The sequence below is a fragment of the Aethina tumida genome, chromosome 4 (genome assembly GCF_024364675.1).
Source record: "Aethina tumida isolate Nest 87 chromosome 4, icAetTumi1.1, whole genome shotgun sequence".
Classification (NCBI taxonomy): Eukaryota; Metazoa; Arthropoda; class Insecta; order Coleoptera; family Nitidulidae; genus Aethina; species Aethina tumida.
In genome coordinates, this window is record NC_065438.1 from 6,299,961 (window position 1) to 6,320,232 (window position 20,272).

Consider the following 20,272-nt stretch of genomic DNA (forward strand, 5'->3'; position numbering starts at 1 on the left):
GTTGTAATGTATGAATAAAACGTTAATGTAAACATTTACTTTGAAATTAAATTTTAAAGAGCATATGTGTATTTGTATTTTCAACATGAGATCTTTTTAATTAGCGCTAACAAGACATTATAAATTACACGTGCAAAATATCGAAGTAATGATTTCTGAAAACAATTATTTCTATATATTAAATTAAATTTGCAAGTCAGATTTTGCCACCATATAATAATTTTTCTTTTTTTTTCTTAATAATAATTTTTAACTGATAATAAAACAACAATTTCATTTATTTCTTGAAAATATGAAAATCTATTTAACAAATAATATATTTAAGACAAAACTATATTATTATACCGAAACAATCTATTTAAACTATTTAAAAAAGAATAAATTAATAAAAAAATAATTAAAAATAAAAAAAAATATTCTTGAAAAATTTGTGTTAAAATTTATATAAATATATTTAATTTGACATACATTTATATTTTGTCCAAATGAAATAATTATTTTATTTCATGTTTCTAAAGATCTATATTATTAAAATAAATTAGAAAATATTTAAAAATATATCTAATTAAATATAAAAAACTTATTTTTATATTTCTATATTTTTACATATAAAAATAAAAAAAAATCATTTTTGTTTTTGTCAAAATGATAAAATAAATAATTGAAATATCTAAAAATTAATTAATATTTATTTATTTATTTATTTATTTATTTATTTACACAAGTTATATAATACATTAAATTTAACTATATATGTTTGAAAACATTAAAATAATAAATTTTAAAAAATGCTGGTTTTAAAATACCCAAAAAAAAACTTGATATTAATTAACTTAATTAAATATTTATTTTTTGTAACATTAAAACACAATTTTTTTTAAAGCTAAAATACAATTATTATAATATGTGTTTTATAAAATAATAAATTTGATTTGACAACATAAATGATTTTTTAATAATATAACCACATCAATGATACTGATACTATATCATGTCTGTAATAATGTCCATTTTTTTACCTGTTTGTTATGTATTTGTTTAAATATATTAACTATATTATTTCAAAGTACTTAATAAATATTTACTAAATTTAAGTTGGGCGCCACTTTTTACTTTTTGGCGGCTCAACAAATTTTTATTTTGTGATGTACATTTCACTTATATCAATTGCATCATGTAAAAAATATTCATTATAAGGTTTTCAATAAAAGGAGTTTAAATAAATAATAATTAGTTGATTTAAGATTAAAACTTATCTTTTAATATTTTGGTTGGCGCCCAACAATTTTTTATTTTGTATATTAACTTTTCCCACATTTGAGTAGTACTCGAAATTTTAAAGATTATTAATAAATGACAGTATATAATTCATTTGAATTTTATTGTAATTAATTATTTATTTGATTTCTTGCTTTATTATATATTTTCTAAATTTAAGTTGGGCGCCAATTTCTACTTTTGGCGTCCAACAAATTTTCGTTTTGTAATGTACATTTCATTTATATCAATTGCATCATATAAAAAGTATTCTTTTATAAGTTTTTCAATAAAAGGAGTTTAAATAAATAATAATTAATTCTCAAACTTATCTTTTAATATTGTGATTGGCGCCCAACAATTTATTATTTTGTATTTTAACTTTCTCCATATTTTGATAGTACTCGAAATTTTAAAAATTATTAATAAATATCAGCATACAATCCATTTGAATTTTATTGTAATTAGTTATTCATTTGATTTTTTGTTGTATTGTATATTTTCTAAATTTTAGTTGGGCGCCAATTACTACTTTTGACGTCCAACAAATTTTTGTTTTGTAATGTATATTTCATTTATATCAATTGCATCATATAAAAAGTATTGTTTATAAGTTTTTCAATAAAAGGAGTTTAAAAAAATAATTAGTTCCCAAATTTATCTTTTAATATTTTGGTTGGCGCCCAACAATTTATTATTTCGTATATTAACTTTCCCCATATTTTGATAGTACTCGAAATTTTACAGATTATTAATAAATGTCAGCATATAATTCATTTGAATTTTATTATAATTAGTTATTCATTTGATTTTTTGCTTTATTATATATTTTCTAAATTTAAGTTGGGCGCCATCTTAAACTTATTGGCGCCCAACAATTTTTTATATTTTAATTTTATTATGTCGCGACTCTAAAAATCTATAAAATTAATTTAATAAATAAATAAAATGATACTAAATTATTGAAATCCTGAAAAGTCCAAAATTTATAACTGGAGTAAATTTGATAAAACACTAATTATGTTTTATGTTTCTGTTAAACTTTGACAGTAAATTATGAAAAAGTCAGCAATCCTCTTAATAAATCAACATTAGTAACAAGGATTAAAGTAATTTTTCACACATCACATTGATTTTAGGAAACCTCCTGTTTGATGTCCGGAAATGAAATGCAAAATTAATGAAGCCTCGCACAGCTAATTAACTTGCAAAAGTTATTTGGTTAATTCCCCTCTGAAACTAGTACACATTGTTGTACACCTATTATGTTAATTCCGACGTAATGGCCAATAAATAATTTAGTATCTGGAGATTTACGTCAGCGATTACGCACTCTGCGATTTTTAATACTTAATTAATTGCCAGTCTCTGTATTAATACACACACACATACACAGACTTCATCCGCTTTAGATAAAGTGCAGTTGCAGCAATTAGTTCGAACACATGTTCTGGTGTGATTCGTTTGCGAGGGGAAAATGCATTTTATGTAACTGCCATAATAAACTACGACATTTGCAAACCACACTCGATAATGCAGCAATGCATCCACTCTAAGCAACCAATTTTTTTTTATCGTTGCGCAATTTAACAAAGGAAATTGTGCAGATATGACCGCATAAATCAACATGTGGTGCGGATGTTCGGACCACATAATTATCTAAGATAACTTTTTAGGAAAAAAAATTGTGCTATTAAGTCGTTGTCCTTATATACTACAACAATGGGACATTAATTTTAATACGAACCAGACAAATTGTAGTGTTTCAGATACGAAACAAGTAAACCGTGTCTGTTTCGTAAAAAATGGAAGAGCAACAAAAAAATGGAGACTCGTTCAATCGATTAGAATAATCATGAATAATTTACTAGGTCTGTTTTTATTAATTGATTTATTCCATTTCTTAATTCTGAGTTTTTTAGAACAGGTTTTTTTTAAACTGTTTTAATACACTCGGATGCTTTTTATTAAGTGTTTAAATTGATGGTTGTAGTTAATGTAACTAATCGTTAATTCATTCTTGGCACATTTAATAATTAGTTTTATTGGTGTTTTCAGCTCGCTGAATTAAAATATGGATTTAACTCTATTAGCGTGCCAATACATACATTAGTATACAGAATTTGTAAAATTTCATACTTCAATTTTTTTGAGGTAAATTATTACGTTGATGTCGAACATACTAATGTTTTTTTACAAATATTCTTCTGGGTATTTTTTTGGAAAATGAAACCAACAATTTTATGTTTTTGAAAATCATGTATGTAATAAATAAATTTTAAAAAAATCTAATTAAATATCAAAAAAATATTTATTTGTAAAAAATATATCTAAAAATTAATTGGAGTATGTATTTTTTCTAAGATATATAAAGATTTGCATAATTTAACAAAATATATAAACAAAATTTGGTTTTTATATTTATTTTTTTTTATCAAAATGAATTAATTATTTTATTTTATGTATAAACTAATAATTTTTAAAAAAATCTAATTAAAATAAAACAAAAAACATTTATTTCTAATAAATATATCTAAAAATTATTTGAAATAAGAATTTTCTGTAAAATTTATAAAAATATGTTTAATTTAATAAAAGAAATATATAAAAATTGATTTGTTACATTTATTTTTTTTTTCAAACTGAAGCGATAATATATATTTTTCATAAAATTTATAAAAGTTTGTTTAATTTACCAAATTAAATAACAAAAATTGATTTATTATGTTTAATTTTTTATAAAAATAAATAATTTTATTTTGTTTTTGAAAATCTATAATAAATAAATTTTAAAAAAGTCTAATTAAATATTAAAAACATTTATTTTATATCTAAAAATTAATTTAAATAAATCAATAAAAATTGATTTTTACATTTATTTTTGTATCAAAATGAAACAATAATTTTATTTTTTTTTTATTTTTGACAATCTGTAATAAATAAATGTTAAAATAATCTAATTAAATACAAAAAAAATATTTCTAAAAAATATATCTAAAAATTAATTCAAATATATATTTTTTGTATAAAAATATATTTAATAAAAAAATTAAATAAATAAAAATTGATTTATTATGTTTAATTTTTTATCAAAATGAAACAATAATTTTATTTTGTTTTTGAAAATCTGTAATAAATAAATTTTAAAGGAATCTAAATATCAAAATCATTTATTTCTAAAAAATTAATTGAAATAAAATTTTTTTGTAAAATTTATTTTTTTATCAAAATAAAATAATAATTTTATTTTATGTTCTTGACAATCTGTAATAAATATATTTTAAAATAATCTAATTAAATATCGAAAAAAAAAATTGATTTCTAAAAAATATATCTAAAAGTTAATTCTTATATTTAATTTTTTATCAAAGTGAAACAATAATTTTGTTTTGTTTTTGAAAATCTGTAATAAATAAATTTTAAAAAAAATCTAATTAAATATCAAAAAACATTTATTTCTAAAAAATATATCTAAAAATTAATTCAAATATATATTATTTGTAAAATTTATTAAAGTATGTTAAATTTAACAAATTAAATAAACAAAAATTGATTTCTTATGTTTAATTTTTTATCAATATAAAACAATAATTTTATTTTTAATTTTTTATCAAATGAATCAATAATTTTATTTTGAAAATCTATAATAAATCAATTTTAAAAAATCTAATTAAATGTAATATTTATAACAATATATTTAATTTGATAATATAAATGAACAAAATTTGTTTTTTCAGAGTTTTTTTGAAATATTATTTTGAGTATTTTTTATGGAAATATGCCCATTTCTTATTAAATTGTAGTCAAATGTTTTAAACTATTGTACAATTTCATAACTTTACTACTTTGATAACATGGAATACTAAATGTAAAAACAAATAATTCCTTTGTCTTTTTTTAATATTTTCTTTCAAGCATTAAGAGCTACAAAAAAAGAACAAAAAACTTTATGGTACAGAAAGCTTTTTACGAATATTTTGAACATAAATAAAACAATTTTACCTTACTTTTTTTCAATTTAAAGGTTTTATTTTCATATTAAAATATTAGAGTACAGCATAATGTCAGTTATGTCCACTATTTATACTGAGAAAGGTGTGTATATGTTTTTTGTACTTCTTATAATCAGCTTTTCTTATAGCTGTCCAACAACATTCACCATATCATACCATCTTTCTAATAATCCAAATATCTTATCTCCATAATAATTAAATTTTGGTGAAAATGTTCAGCTTGTTAATCATACTAAATTAGGAACAAAGTAATCTAGAAGACAGTGCAGTAGTTTTCAATGTAGTAGTAATAAACAATTTTTAGATACAGTAGTGGAAAAAAGTATGGAATATTTTAAGAAATTGGATATATATTTATATTTTCCATACTTTTTTCCAGCACTATATGTCACCATGTACTCCAATTTTCAAAATATGATTTTTTGGTGACATTTCAATAACGGTGATTACCTTAAAAAATTAACAGTTCTGCGTAAAAGTTGAGACAACATGTTTTGCACAGGAACGTATAATTGTTGCAGCTTACCTCCCCAGCAATTAAAAAAACATACATGGAACACGACTAATAACGGTTATTAACAAAATTTTGAAGGCGTTCCGAGAAAAGGAGCTCGGAAAAGTTTTCGTGCGCCACTGTCGCATGAAAATAATTACCAATCGAAAGCCACTATGTAACGTTGATGGCTCACGTATCTCACCGTTGGTGACCTTCATGCCATTAATTACCTGACCTACCGTACAATTTCGTTTTGTTACTAAGCAAAAGGCGAACTCGCACATTCGTCCGAAGCCGGGCGATGTTTGTTTGGCCGAGAGGCGGTTTCTTTCAGCGCCGAAATTAATACTTGTCCGACTTTTGGAGGCCGCGACGGAGTGGCGTAATCGTAATGCAAGCCTTTGTCTTTGGAAGTCTTGCGGACGACCGCAGAGGAACGATTGGCGAAAAAAACGTCTCAATTGTATTTCCTGACTGGGAAATAGTGGGGTAGATGTCGCTGTTGTGCTGGGTGATTCCTGGAGCACTCAAATATTAGGTTGGGGAAAAACAAATACATTATTTTTATGGTTTTATGGTCCTTGTCAAGGTAACAAGGTATTAAAAAAATTCTTTTTTGTTGGAATTTCCTAACGTTTCGCCAGCACAAGTGGCTTCTTCAGAGGTCTGATTTGGTTCGTGTCACTTTGACATCTGATTGACAACTAAATGACAACTTAGACAACTTATGTTCTAGAAATTTCGTTCTGTTCGTTGGCTGTTCTTATCTGCTTAGCGATTTTGGTGTTTTTGTACACTGGTGTCCATATTTTATCAAGCTTCAATGCTTCTTCTTTTCTGTTGAAGTTGTTTTCGTGTTTATGGATTTCAATTGCTTCCCTAATCATTCTGTTGTGATATCCAGTTGTCGAGACAAGCAGTTGTGTATCTTGGAATTTTATCTTATGATTTCCATCTAACAGTGCATGTTCAGTTACAGCAGACTTGTCTGATTGTCCTAGGATGCAGTTTCGTTTGTGTTCCTTAAATCTAGTCCTTATTGAACGTTTTGTGGTACCTATATATACTTTCCTACAAGAGCATGGTGTGCAGTATATCCCAGAAGCTGTTTGATGGTCTTTCCCATCTTTGGCAGATCTGAAACTGTGTTGAATCTTCCTTGTTGGTATAAAAACAGTATGGATGTTATGTTTTAATAAGATTTTTCCAATTCCTTCGGTAACTTTAGACATCTATGGAAGAAAAGCTTTACCAATCGTGGGCTCACTAGGAGGATCTTTATTAGTAGTATGAGATCTCATTGTAGGTCTTATTTCTAAGCACTTGTATCCTTTGGCCTGTAGTATCTTTTCTAAGTGTTCTTGTTCTTTAGCGAGGTGGTGTGTGGCACATATCCTTTTGGCTCCTTCAGTTAGTGTTTTGATGACCCCTTGTTTTTGACTAAGATGATGGTTAGATGGCATCTTCAGAGGTCTGATTTGGTTCGTGTCACTTTGACATCTGATTGGCAACTAAATGGCAACTTAGACAGCTGATGTTCTAGAAATTTTGTTCTGTTCGTTGGCCGTTCTTATCTGCTTAACGATTTTGGTGTTTTTGAGCACTGGTGTCCATATTTTATCAAGCTTCAATGCTTCTTCTTTTCTGTTGAAGTTGTTTTCGTGTTTATGGATTTCAATTGCTTCCCTAATCATTCTGTTGTGATATTCAGTTACCGAGTCAAGCAATTGTGTGTCTTGGAATTTTATCTTATGATTTCCATCTAACAGTGCATGTTCAGTTATAGCAGACTTGTCTGATTGCCCTAGGATGCAGTTTCGTTTGTGTTCCTTAAATCTAGTCCTTATTGAATGTTTAGTGGTACCTATATATACTTTCACACAAGAGCATGGTGTGCAGTATATCCCAAAAGCTGTTTGATGGTCTCTCCTATCTTTGGCAGATCTGAAACTGTGTTGAATCTTCCTTGTTGGTATAAAAACAGTATGGATGTTATGTTTTAATAAGATTTTTCCAATTCCTTCGGTAACTTTAGACATCTATGGAAGAAAAGCTTTACCAATCGTGGGCTCACTAGGAGGATCTTTATTAGTAGTATGAGATCTCATTGTAGGTCTTATTTCTAAGCACTTGTATCCTTTGGCCTGTAGTATCTTTTCTAAGTGTTCTTGTTCTTTAGCGAGGTGGTGTGTGGCACATATCCTTTTGGCTCCTTCAGTTAGTGTTTTGATGACCCCTTGTTTTTGACTAAGATGATGGTTAGATGGCATCTTCAGAGGTCTGATTTGGTTCGTGTCACTTTGACATCTGATTGGCAACTAAATGGCAACTTAGACAGCTGATGTTCTAGAAATTTTGTTCTGTTCGTTGGCCGTTCTTATCTGCTTAACGATTTTGGTGTTTTTGAGCACTGGTGTCCATATTTTATCAAGCTTCAATGCTTCTTCTTTTCTGTTGAAGTTGTTTCCATTTTATGGATTTCAATTGCTTCCCTAATCATTCTGTTGTGATATTCAGTTGTCGAGACAAGCAGTTGTGTATCTTGGAATTTTATCTTATGATTTCCATCTAACAGTGCATGTTCAGTTACAGCAGACTTGTCTGATTGTCCTAGGATGCAGTTTCGTTTGTGTTCCTTAAATCTAGTCCTTATTGAACGTTTTGTGGTACCTATATATACTTTCCCACAAGAGCACGGTGTGCAGTATATTCCAGAAGCTGTTTGATGGTCTCTCCCATCTTTGGCAGATCTGAAACTGTGTTGAATCTTCCTTGTTGGTATAAAAACAGTATGGATGTTATGTTTTAATAAGATTTTTCCAATTCCTTCGGTAACTTTAGACATCTATGGGAGAAAAGCTTTACCAATCGTGGGCTCACTAGGAGGATCTTTATTAGTAGTATGAGATCTCATTGTAGGTCTTATTTCTAAGCACTTGTATCCTTTGGCCTGTAGTATCTTTTCTAAGTGTTCTTGTTCTTTAGCGAGGTGGTGTGTGGCACATATCCTTTTGGCTCCTTCAGTTAGTGTTTTGATGACCCCTTGTTTTTGACTAAGATGATGGTTAGATGGCATCTTCAGAGGTCTGATTTGGTTCGTGTCACTTTGACATCTGATTGGCAACTAAATGGCAACTTAGACAGCTGATGTTCTAGAAATTTTGTTCTGTTCGTTGGCCGTTCTTATCTGCTTAACGATTTTGGTGTTTTTGAGCACTGGTGTCCATATTTTATCAAGCTTCAATGCTTCTTCTTTTCTGTTGAAGTTGTTTTCGTGTTTATGGATTTCAATTGCTTCCCTAATCATTCTGTTGTGATATTCAGTTACCGAGTCAAGCAATTGTGTGTCTTGGAATTTTATCTTATGATTTCCATCTAACAGTGCATGTTCAGTTATAGCAGACTTGTCTGATTGCCCTAGGATGCAGTTTCGTTTGTGTTCCTTAAATCTAGTCCTTATTGAATGTTTAGTGGTACCTATATATACTTTCACACAAGAGCATGGTGTGCAGTATATCCCAAAAGCTGTTTGATGGTCTCTCCTATCTTTGGCAGATCTGAAACTGTGTTGAATCTTCCTTGTTGGTATAAAAACAGTATGGATGTTATGTTTTAATAAGATTTTTCCAATTCCTTCGGTAACTTTAGACATCTATGGAAGAAAAGCTTTACCAATCGTGGGCTCACTAGGAGGATCTTTATTAGTAGTATGAGATCTCATTGTAGGTCTTATTTCTAAGCACTTGTATCCTTTGGCCTGTAGTATCTTTTCTAAGTGTTCTTGTTCTTTAGCGAGGTGGTGTGTGGCACATATCCTTTTGGCTCCTTCAGTTAGTGTTTTGATGACCCCTTGTTTTTGACTAAGATGATGGTTAGATGGCATCTTCAGAGGTCTGATTTGGTTCGTGTCACTTTGACATCTGATTGGCAACTAAATGGCAACTTAGACAGCTGATGTTCTAGAAATTTTGTTCTGTTCGTTGGCCGTTCTTATCTGCTTAACGATTTTGGTGTTTTTGAGCACTGGTGTCCATATTTTATCAAGCTTCAATGCTTCTTCTTTTCTGTTGAAGTTGTTTCCATTTTATGGATTTCAATTGCTTCCCTAATCATTCTGTTGTGATATTCAGTTGTCGAGACAAGCAGTTGTGTATCTTGGAATTTTATCTTATGATTTCCATCTAACAGTGCATGTTCAGTTACAGCAGACTTGTCTGATTGTCCTAGGATGCAGTTTCGTTTGTGTTCCTTAAATCTAGTCCTTATTGAACGTTTTGTGGTACCTATATATACTTTCCCACAAGAGCACGGTGTGCAGTATATTCCAGAAGCTGTTTGATGGTCTCTCCCATCTTTGGCAGATCTGAAACTGTGTTGAATCTTCCTTGTTGGTATAAAAACAGTATGGATGTTATGTTTTAATAAGATTTTTCCAATTCCTTCGGTAACTTTAGACATCTATGGGAGAAAAGCTTTACCAATCGTGGGCTCACTAGGAGGATCTTTATTAGTAGTATGAGATCTCATTGTAGGTCTTATTTCTAAGCACTTGTATCCTTTGGCCTGTAGTATCTTTTCTAAGTGTTCTTGTTCTTTAGCGAGGTGGTGTGTGGCACATATCCTTTTGGCTCCTTCAGTTAGTGTTTTGATGACCCCTTGTTTTTGACTAAGATGATGGTTAGATGGCATCTTCAGAGGTCTGATTTGGTTCGTGTCACTTTGACATCTGATTGGCAACTAAATGGCAACTTAGACAGCTGATGTTCTAGAAATTTTGTTCTGTTCGTTGGCCGTTCTTATCTGCTTAACGATTTTGGTGTTTTTGAGCACTGGTGTCCATATTTTATCAAGCTTCAATGCTTCTTCTTTTCTGTTGAAGTTGTTTTCGTGTTTATGGATTTCAATTGCTTCCCTAATCATTCTGTTGTGATATTCAGTTACCGAGTCAAGCAATTGTGTGTCTTGGAATTTTATCTTATGATTTCCATCTAACAGTGCATGTTCAGTTATAGCAGACTTGTCTGATTGCCCTAGGATGCAGTTTCGTTTGTGTTCCTTAAATCTAGTCCTTATTGAATGTTTAGTGGTACCTATATATACTTTCACACAAGAGCATGGTGTGCAGTATATCCCAAAAGCTGTTTGATGGTCTCTCCTATCTTTGGCAGATCTGAAACTGTGTTGAATCTTCCTTGTTGGTATAAAAACAGTATGGATGTTATGTTTTAATAAGATTTTTCCAATTCCTTCGGTAACTTTAGACATCTATGGAAGAAAAGCTTTACCAATCGTGGGCTCACTAGGAGGATCTTTATTAGTAGTATGAGATCTCATTGTAGGTCTTATTTCTGAGCACTTGTATCCTTTGGCCTGTAGTATCTTTTCTAAGTGTTCTTGTTCTTCAGCGACGTGGTGTGTGGCACATATCCTTTTGGCTCCTTCAGTTAGTGTTTTGATGACCCCTTGTTTTTGACTAAGATGATGGTTAGATGGCATCTTCAGAGGTCTGATTTGGTTCGTGTCACTTTGACATCTGATTGACAACTAAATGACAACTTAGACAACTGATGTTCTAGAAATTTCGTTCTGTTCGTTGGCCGTTCTTATCTGCTTAACGATTTTGGTGTTTTTGAGCACTGGTGTCCATATTTTATCAAGCTTCAATGCTTCTTCTTTTCTGTTGAAGTTCTTTCCATGTTTATGGATTTCAATTGCTTCGCTAATCATTCTGTTGTGATATCCAGTTGTCGAGACAAGCAGTTGTGTATCTTGGAATTTTATCTTATGATTTCCATCTAACAGTGCATGTTCAGTTACAGCAGACTTGTCTGATTGTCCTAGGATGCAGTTTCGTTTGTGTTCCTTAAATCTAGTCCTTATTGAACGTTTTGTGGTACCTATATATACTTTCCTACAAGAGCATGGTGTGCAGTATATCCCAGAAGCTGTTTGATGGTCTTTCCCATCTTTGGCAGATCTGAGACTGTGTTGAATCTTCCTTGTTGGTATAAAAAACAGTATGGATGTTATGTTTTAATAAGATTTTTCCAATTCTATCGGTAACTTTACATACATATGGGAGAAAAGCTTTACCAATCGTGGGCTCACTAGGAGGATCTTTATTATTAGTATGAGGTCTCATTGTAGGTCTTATTTCTGAGCACTTGGCCTGTAGTATCTTTTTTAATTGTCCTTGTTCTTCAGCGAGGAATGTGTGGCACATATCCTTTTGGCTTCTTCAGTTAGTGTTTTGATGACCCCTTGTTTTTGACTAGAATGATGGTTAGATAGTTTATGTAGATACCAATGGGTGTGTGTAGGTTTTCGGTATACTGTATGGTCTAAATGTTCACCCACTCTTTTTACTAGGACATCCAAAAAAGGTATTTGGTTCTCCTTCTCCAATTCCATTGTGAATTTGATATTGCTATGTTGAGAGTTTAGGTGTTTTAGAAACTGATCTAGTTTTTCTTGTCCATGTTTCCATATCTCAAAAGTATCATCCACGTAATGATACCAAACAGAAGGTTTGTGTTTGGAAGTCTCAATCGCTTTTTATTCAAACTTTTCCATAAAGAATTTGGTTATCATTGGACTAAGAGGACTGACCATTGTTAATCCTTCAGATTATTCGTAGTATATGTTGTTCCAATCGAAATAGTTTTCAATAAGTAATGCAAGAAGTTCACAATTTCCCCAACCTAATTTATTAATTTATTGAGTAATTCGATGAATTCGTGAGTGACGTGCTGTAATCAAATTTACGTTTATGTGCAGAATCACATGTTGTCTTCGGTTTAATGATTTCATGTGTAATTACAAGTATCTGTTGCCATGTCAATTTTGTCATACATATATTAATTATGTTAACGTTCTTGAACACATAATTTTCATAAAGTAATTACCTTACTTTATAACGCTGATTATCAATTATTTGCGATTTTATCGAGTTCCATTAAACAAATGAACAAAAAACGACCAATTCAACTTATGCATTAATAAAAAAAACTCAAAATGTACCGTAATTGGTGTCATGTATGTTGAAGTGATGTAATAAAACGGAAAAGCTTCTTTCTTAGTTGCACATGCTAATTACGATATCTGTCAATTAAAAGGAAAAATTGAATAAATGCATGTCGGTCGATAAGCCTTATCGCTGTTACTTTGTCCAAGGCCTTATCATTTTAGAAAATTGGGTTTTAATGCATTTATGCAATGTGAACAAAGGAAATTATCATCGCACTGCTGCTAATTGTCATCGCCTCACCGTGACTCACCGGCACAAAAAATTTATTAAAATAAACGTTTACAGGCAATTTCAAATTATAATAATTTTGTCATGACATTCGTGCGCACAGCTTTTTATTGCGTTTACAGTTATTCAACGTTTCTTTGTTAATTATGCGTGGGCTGGATATCAAGGTAGTTGGATGAAGATATTCATCTTCATGATTTATGCTTTTTTGCATAAATTATCATAAAACAGTCGCGAAACAAGTGGGTTAGGTCGAGACTCGCGATCATCTGTACCAATGCACAGATTTACATGCACAATTCATTTAATGAGTGCATCGTAAAAATGGTTTCTACTTCGTGTTGTTTCTTGGAATTACTTGCTTTTAGATGTTGCACGTACTTCTTTAAATATTCACTTCGGGATTCTTTAGGTGGCCCACATTGTTTAGCATTTTTGTTTTGTAGTTTATGCCCTTTACATTCTTTGGATTGCTAAATTTCTCAGACTTTCTGGATTCATTAGTTTCTTAGAATTTTTAAATATTATAATTTAGATCTTTAGTTTCTTAAACACTTTAATCTTTTTGGTATCATTTTCTTTATTTATTTCTTTTATTATTTGAGTCTTTTAGATTCTTTAGACTAAGTTATAACTTCTAGATTATTTGTTTTCCAATTACGATTCTTTAAAATCTATCAAATTCTTAATGTTCATTTTGATTCTTTCAATTATTATTTATTTATTGAATATTTCATATTCTTTTGATTATTTGGATCCTTTTTTTTTCAATTAATTAATTTGATTCATTAAATTGTTTGATAAGACATTAATTTTCTTAGATTCTTTGAATTGATCATATCTTTCATTGTTTTTTTGGATCCTTTAGATACTTCACTTTCTTTAGTTTCTTACATTTTTTAATATTCAAAAAGAATTGAGTTTTAAAGATTTTTTAATTTCTTAAGAATTTTCATCAGAATTCTTATTTTTTTAATTTTTTAACATTTTTGATTTTTCAAATTATTTATACATTGCTTATTTCATATTTGTCATTTTTAGTTTTTAGTCTTTATTTTTTGTAATATAATTTATTTGATTTTTTTATCTTTTAGTTGCTTTGTATTCTTTAAATCTTAACATTGTTATTTTATTCTTTGGGTTTTTCATATTTTTAAACTATTTATTTATACATTGAATAATTCGTATTTATAGATCATTTAGTTTTCTAATTCTGTCTTTCAGATTCTTCTGATTCGTTATATTTTTAAAATATTAAATTGTTATATTCCATTCTATTTGTTCCTTTATTTCTTTTGTTTGTGTTTCTTAGATTTTGTACAGTTACGATTTTTTTATTAAAATTCTTTAATTTTGTTTGTTTAGATTCTTAGTACATATTCTTTTTAATTCTGAATGTTTATTATTTTTCTTTAAATTATTTCGTCTTTTAATATGTTTGATTCTTCAAATTTTTTGAATTTCTTATTTTCTTTTTTTTTATTTTAGTATTATACAATTTATAAATATTTAAAGAGACTTGATATTTATAGATTCTTTAGATTATTGATATTCTTTTTGATTTTTAGTCATTATTTTCTTTTAATTCTTTAAATTGTTAGTTAGACTCTTTAAATTTCTTAGTTTATTTGGATTCTTCATATTCTTTAAATTATTAATACATTATATATTTCGTATTAATGGATATTTTAATTTTTTTATCTTTAGAATTAGAGATTAGTCTTTCAGATTCTTCTGAATTTTTGTTTCTTCATTGTCTCTTAATTTACTTAATTACTTGAATGACTGATTCTGAGACGGTTTTAAAATTATTTTATTATTAAAACTTTCTATTTCTTTTGTTCTCTGTTTCTTATATTTTGTAGACTGTCAATTTTTTTATTTGAATTTTTTAATTCATTTCTTAAATTCTTAGTACATATTTTGTTTGAATCTGTAAATTATGTATATATTGAATAATTCTTATTCTTTTGATTTTAAATTACTTAAATTATTAATTAGATTTTTAGAATTTCTTATTTTCTTTGGATTATTCAAATCTTTTTTATTGTTTTATTTTTATATGATTTTAAATGCTTAAAATTTATTTATATTTAAATTAGATACTATAGATTTTTTTTAATTATAAGTATAATTCTTTACTGTTTTTGATTCTTAATATTCTTTTTACTTCTTAGGAATATTTATACATTATATAGTATATTTCTTATTTTTCAGATTTTTTTTTTCATTCATTTGATTGTTGAAATTGTTAGTTAATGTCTTTGAATTTCTTCTTCATAGATCTTTAATTTATATAAATGGTTATTATTCTTTTATAATCAAATATTCTTTTTAATTCTTAGGAATATTTACACATTGTATAATATATTTTTTATTTTTAATTTTTAAAATTTTTAATATTTATTGTTTTTTAATTCATTTGATTTTTTAAATTGTTAATTAGAGTCTTTGAATTTATTTGTTTATTTGGAGTCTTCTAATTTGTATATTCTTTAATTTTTTAATAATTAAAATTAGAGATAATTCTGATGTCTATTGTATATTCTGATGTCTTTCAGATTCTTCTGAATTTTTATTGCTTTCTTTATTGTCTCTTAATTAACTTGATTGAAATATTCTAATCCTTTTATTCCTTATTTCTTTCCATTATTATGTGTAATTTTTAAATTCTGTACACTATTTTAAAATTATTTTGTTGTTAGAATTCTATATTTATTTTGTTTTTTGTTTTTTTTTAGATTTTGTAAACAATCAGTTTTTTAGTAGAATTCTTTAATTCATTTTTTAAATTCTTAATACATATCTCTTTGATTCTGTAAATTATTTATATAATGAATATTTCTTTTTTTTTGTATTATTCAAACATTTTTTATAGTTCTTTTATATTATTTAAATACTTACAATTTGATATCTGTATTATTATTATTTAATTATAATTATAATTCTTTATTCTTTTTGATTCTTACGATATTCTTAATATATAGTATAATGTATTTCTTGTTTTTTTTTTAGATTTTTTTAGTACTTATTGTCTTGTAATTCATTTGATCCTTTAATTTATTAGTTAGAGTCTTTGAATTTATTAGTTTCTTCATATTCATAAATTCTTTAATTTCTTAATAATTAAAATTAGAGATAATTCTTAAAACATTTGTATATTCTTAACATTAATATTGTTTATATCTCAGATTTTTCTGAATATTTCTTTTTTATCGTAATTCACTTGACTACTTAAGTGACTGAAATTTTCTGGTATTTTCTTCCTTTTTTTCTTTTATTTTTTGTAATTCTGTAGACTGATTTAAAATTATTTTATTATTAGAATTCTTTAATTCTTAATATATATTCTTTTTAATTATATAAATTATTTATATGTTGAATATTTCTTTTTCTATTATATTAGATTTTTTATTTATTATCTATTATATTTTAATTTAATAAATTGTTAGTTAGAATTTTTAGATTATCTGGATTCTTCATATTCTTTACATTTTTTTTTGAATTTTTAAGATTCTTTAAATTCTTTAGATTCCAATTTCTTACAAATTTTAAAAGAGTTTTGGAATTTCAAATTATTTTATTTTTAATAATTATAATTAGCAATCTTGACAGGAAAGATATATTCTTAATATTCTTTGGACTCTTTAGAATTCATTTAATTTGGCAGAATCTTTAAAACCTTACATAAAATTTGATACATTTAATTTTCTTTTTAATTTGATTATTAATTTCATTTTCTTATGATATAAGTTTCTTAATATTATAATATTTAACTGTTTCCCCATAAACTTTACATGTCATCACGTTCCTTATTCACCGCAAATAGCATCTGAAACATTTCGTAATCGGTTCGCCGTGAATCGAAACACGTTTCCCGAACAAATATCTAACATCTATTTTTTTCATTTTTCCGTTGCAGGGTGTTCCTCGTGCGCGAGAGCAGATCAAGTCCCGGCGCATTCGTCCTGACTTACAAGGCGCTGGGCAAGATAATGCACGTGCCCATCACGCCGCTCATAGACCCGGTACGTGACGCCCAAGTCTACTCGCTGGACAGCGGCGTGACCAAGTTCTACGATCTGCTGCAGCTCGTCGAGTTCTACCAGTTGAACGCGGGCTGCTTGCCCACGCGGCTCACGCACTACGTGGTCCACACCTCCGACAGTTCTTCGGGCGTCAGATTGGCGCAGGCCAACTGAGCACGGCCGACATCCGTGGGGACTCTCTTTCGGGAATCTTAAATTGCATTGGGTCTTGAGATTTGTACCGTCGACGGCCGTATTTGAATGTGAACTTTGACTTCGGGCGACTTTGGAACGTTTTCCCCTTTTTATGTATGTGCTATCCCTTCTATTTATATATGTATATCATTAGAGAATTGGAGACATCACATAAATGTACCAAAGTTTTGTCTACATCACACTTCCAAAGTCGCCATCTGACATAAATAAAATACTGACTTAACTTTCACATTGTTTTAAGATATATTATCGACTGCAAATTTTTTATAAATATTGCATGAAAAATGTATACAGGGTTTACTCACAGTTCTGGTAATTAATTTTAGTTCATTGCCTTCTGTATTTTTATTAATTATTATGCTTATGTTTAGACGTAAATGTAAAAAAAATTAGCGACATATTATTGTTTCATTCACACTGAAGGTTGGCTTTATATTTTTGTACGAGCTTCATAAAAGACTGGATTCAAAATTGACTAACCTTCAATTATTATCGATTATTATATTAATTAGATCACTCTGTATTGATTTGTAACGACAAGATGACCCAAAGATAGAGGACCGACTCTATATTTGGAGCTTCTTGTTTATTTTATATGTCGCCAATTTTTAATTATTCATTTTATCTTAGGACCAATTATTTTTAAGTTGTTGAATATTGTTAATGAAATCATTTAGAAATCCCTAAAAAGGATTGTTGTGCTTGAGGTTTTAATGTATAGAATATGTACATAATATGTATATTTTTAAATTTAGCATTGTAAAAAATATACAAGTATACATAACATGACAGACTGAAATTTTTGATGTAGTTTCGTTCGAAAAAATTGTACATAAGCCTTAATGCATGATTTGTTCTGTGTTTTTTGGTAACTAAAAAAAAATTATATTGAATGTTACAATTTGTATTATCGATCTCATATTGTCTATGTCCTTAAATTTTTAGGTAAATCTCGAGTACAACAATATTCCAAGATGAATTGGGCATTTGAATTACAATAAATTTAGCGAAATATTATAGAATTAAGATTGCCTAATTTCCAAAGAAAATTATTAATTATAAACCAATTGGCATATTGAACCATAAAATATTATTTATACAGACGATTCCATCCTCGAGTCTGTATTATTTAATGTCGTTTTTGTATTGATAGGATATATATTAAATTTAGTTGTTATTATTAGGACAAATTTCAGTATTCAATCTCTCTAATATACAGGGTGATCCTAGTTTGTATTGACTTTCTGTTGAATACGAAAAAAAACACAAGATTAGAGAAGGCTGTGGCTTTGAGAATTTGGGTGTGAAACGTATTTGGCATATACCCAGAAGGAATTGGTTGAATAAATTTAAAACAGGCCATCTCTCTTAAAATATATAACTGCACAATCTTTGATGGTACGCGTTTTAAATATGTTTTTGCAATTCAGCACTCAGAAATATAGATTTTAGATTGGCCATGCTATGCAACGTCGAAACGATCACGTTTCGGTCGTTGATAACGTGTGGTCCAATTTTTCGTTAAGTTAGATGTGGAAGCCAAAAATAATTTTTAAAGTAGAAGCAATATTGTAACAAAATTTATAAATGTATTTAGTTTGTTCAAGGTAGTTGTGATATTTAATTTAAAAATACTAACTGTATGATTTAATGTTTATTTCAGTATTTTCATATCGAATTTACAAAAAGACATTTTAAAAACAAATGATTTATTTAAAATGTAGTTTTGTTTTATTTTTTATTTACAAATTTACATATTCCAATATTTATATTTTTGTTAATTTATATGTATTTTCTAACAGTGTGTTATTTAACAATCTATAATATACAATTTTAGTTTGTGTAGTCATTACCATTTCATAATAACAATAATAATAACGAGTTAGGACATAGTGTCTGTACTTATTTGTAACCGCTTACTATTTTTCTTTGCCGCATTGTAAATCAACTTGTATTTCTTTTAAAAATAAGCCGTCTTCAAAATAAACCACATTTTGTATGTAGATGACATAAATTTATATTTCAAAACTTGGTTGTTTTATTTCCTCACCCCCATCAAAATATAAACACAAACTTTTGTTCTGTTTATATATTTACTATTGTATTATGTACTGTAAACAAATTTGTTTTAGAATAAATTACACAATCTACAAGTAAAAAAGATATTATGTACAAATAATCGTTTCTAATTAAACAATTAAGACACTGAACTAAAATTTGGCTCAAAACTTTATCCAACCACTGTAGAGGACCATGTAAATGAATTTCAATCCGAGTACTGGTGATAACTTTATGGTGGTAGTCACTACCCCAACTTTTAACTAAACTTATTTGAATCGTGCACATTTTGGTCAACTCTTAAATTGCCTCAAACCCATAATTAACATATTCTGAAAGCATTTGGGCGAATCTGACATTGTTAAAGATCCTCAACAAGCACTTGGGTGGTATTTTACACACAGTGGTTGATAGAAGCCGTGCGTCATGTTGGATAGTCTGGACTAGATGAAAATTGAGCACTCAGACAAGTATTCCTGATGAATTTCGTCGTTAACACTGTACCAATGTAACCTATGGCTTTCTGGTGTTTTCGGTGGTGGAGTTCCTATTAATATTACTAAATTGGCACAGACAAAACCTGTCTGTGTTGTTAATGGGGTCAGTAAAGCCATCCACATACATGCTGGATGAGTAACAATTAAAAACCTCCCTGACTCTGGTCTGAAGACGAACTAGAATGTGCAGGAGTTACATACGAGGCAGACGAAGGTGTCTCTTAGTTCTGGGGACTTGCTGGGTTTGAGATCGTTGACAGAGGTGACCCCCGATGTGGGGCACATTCGATTCCTAACATGTCGGGTATTTACATATTTCAATATTCACATTTTTGTATATAAATATGTATTTTTTAGCAATGTGTTATTTAACATCTATAATATACATTTTTAATATGTGTAGTCATTTCCAACTCATGATTATTATAAGTTAGGATATAGTGTCCACACTT

General features: G+C 28.3%; 1 protein-coding gene across 6 annotated transcripts in view; it reads left to right on the plus strand.

Moving 5' to 3' along the window:
* Nucleotides 1–19,293, plus strand: part of LOC109604923 (growth factor receptor-bound protein 14) — a 429,146-nt gene extending 409,853 nt beyond the window's left edge. For all 6 annotated transcript variants that reach the window (XM_049966498.1, XM_049966497.1, XM_049966499.1 and 3 more), the window contains one exon: nt 16,944–19,293. In XM_049966498.1, the coding sequence (XP_049822455.1) occupies nt 16,944–17,223 (280 nt within the window). In that variant the 3' untranslated portion in view covers nt 17,224–19,293. The remainder of the gene's footprint in view (nt 1–16,943) is intronic.
* The last annotated feature ends 979 nt before the right edge of the window (nt 19,294–20,272 follow it).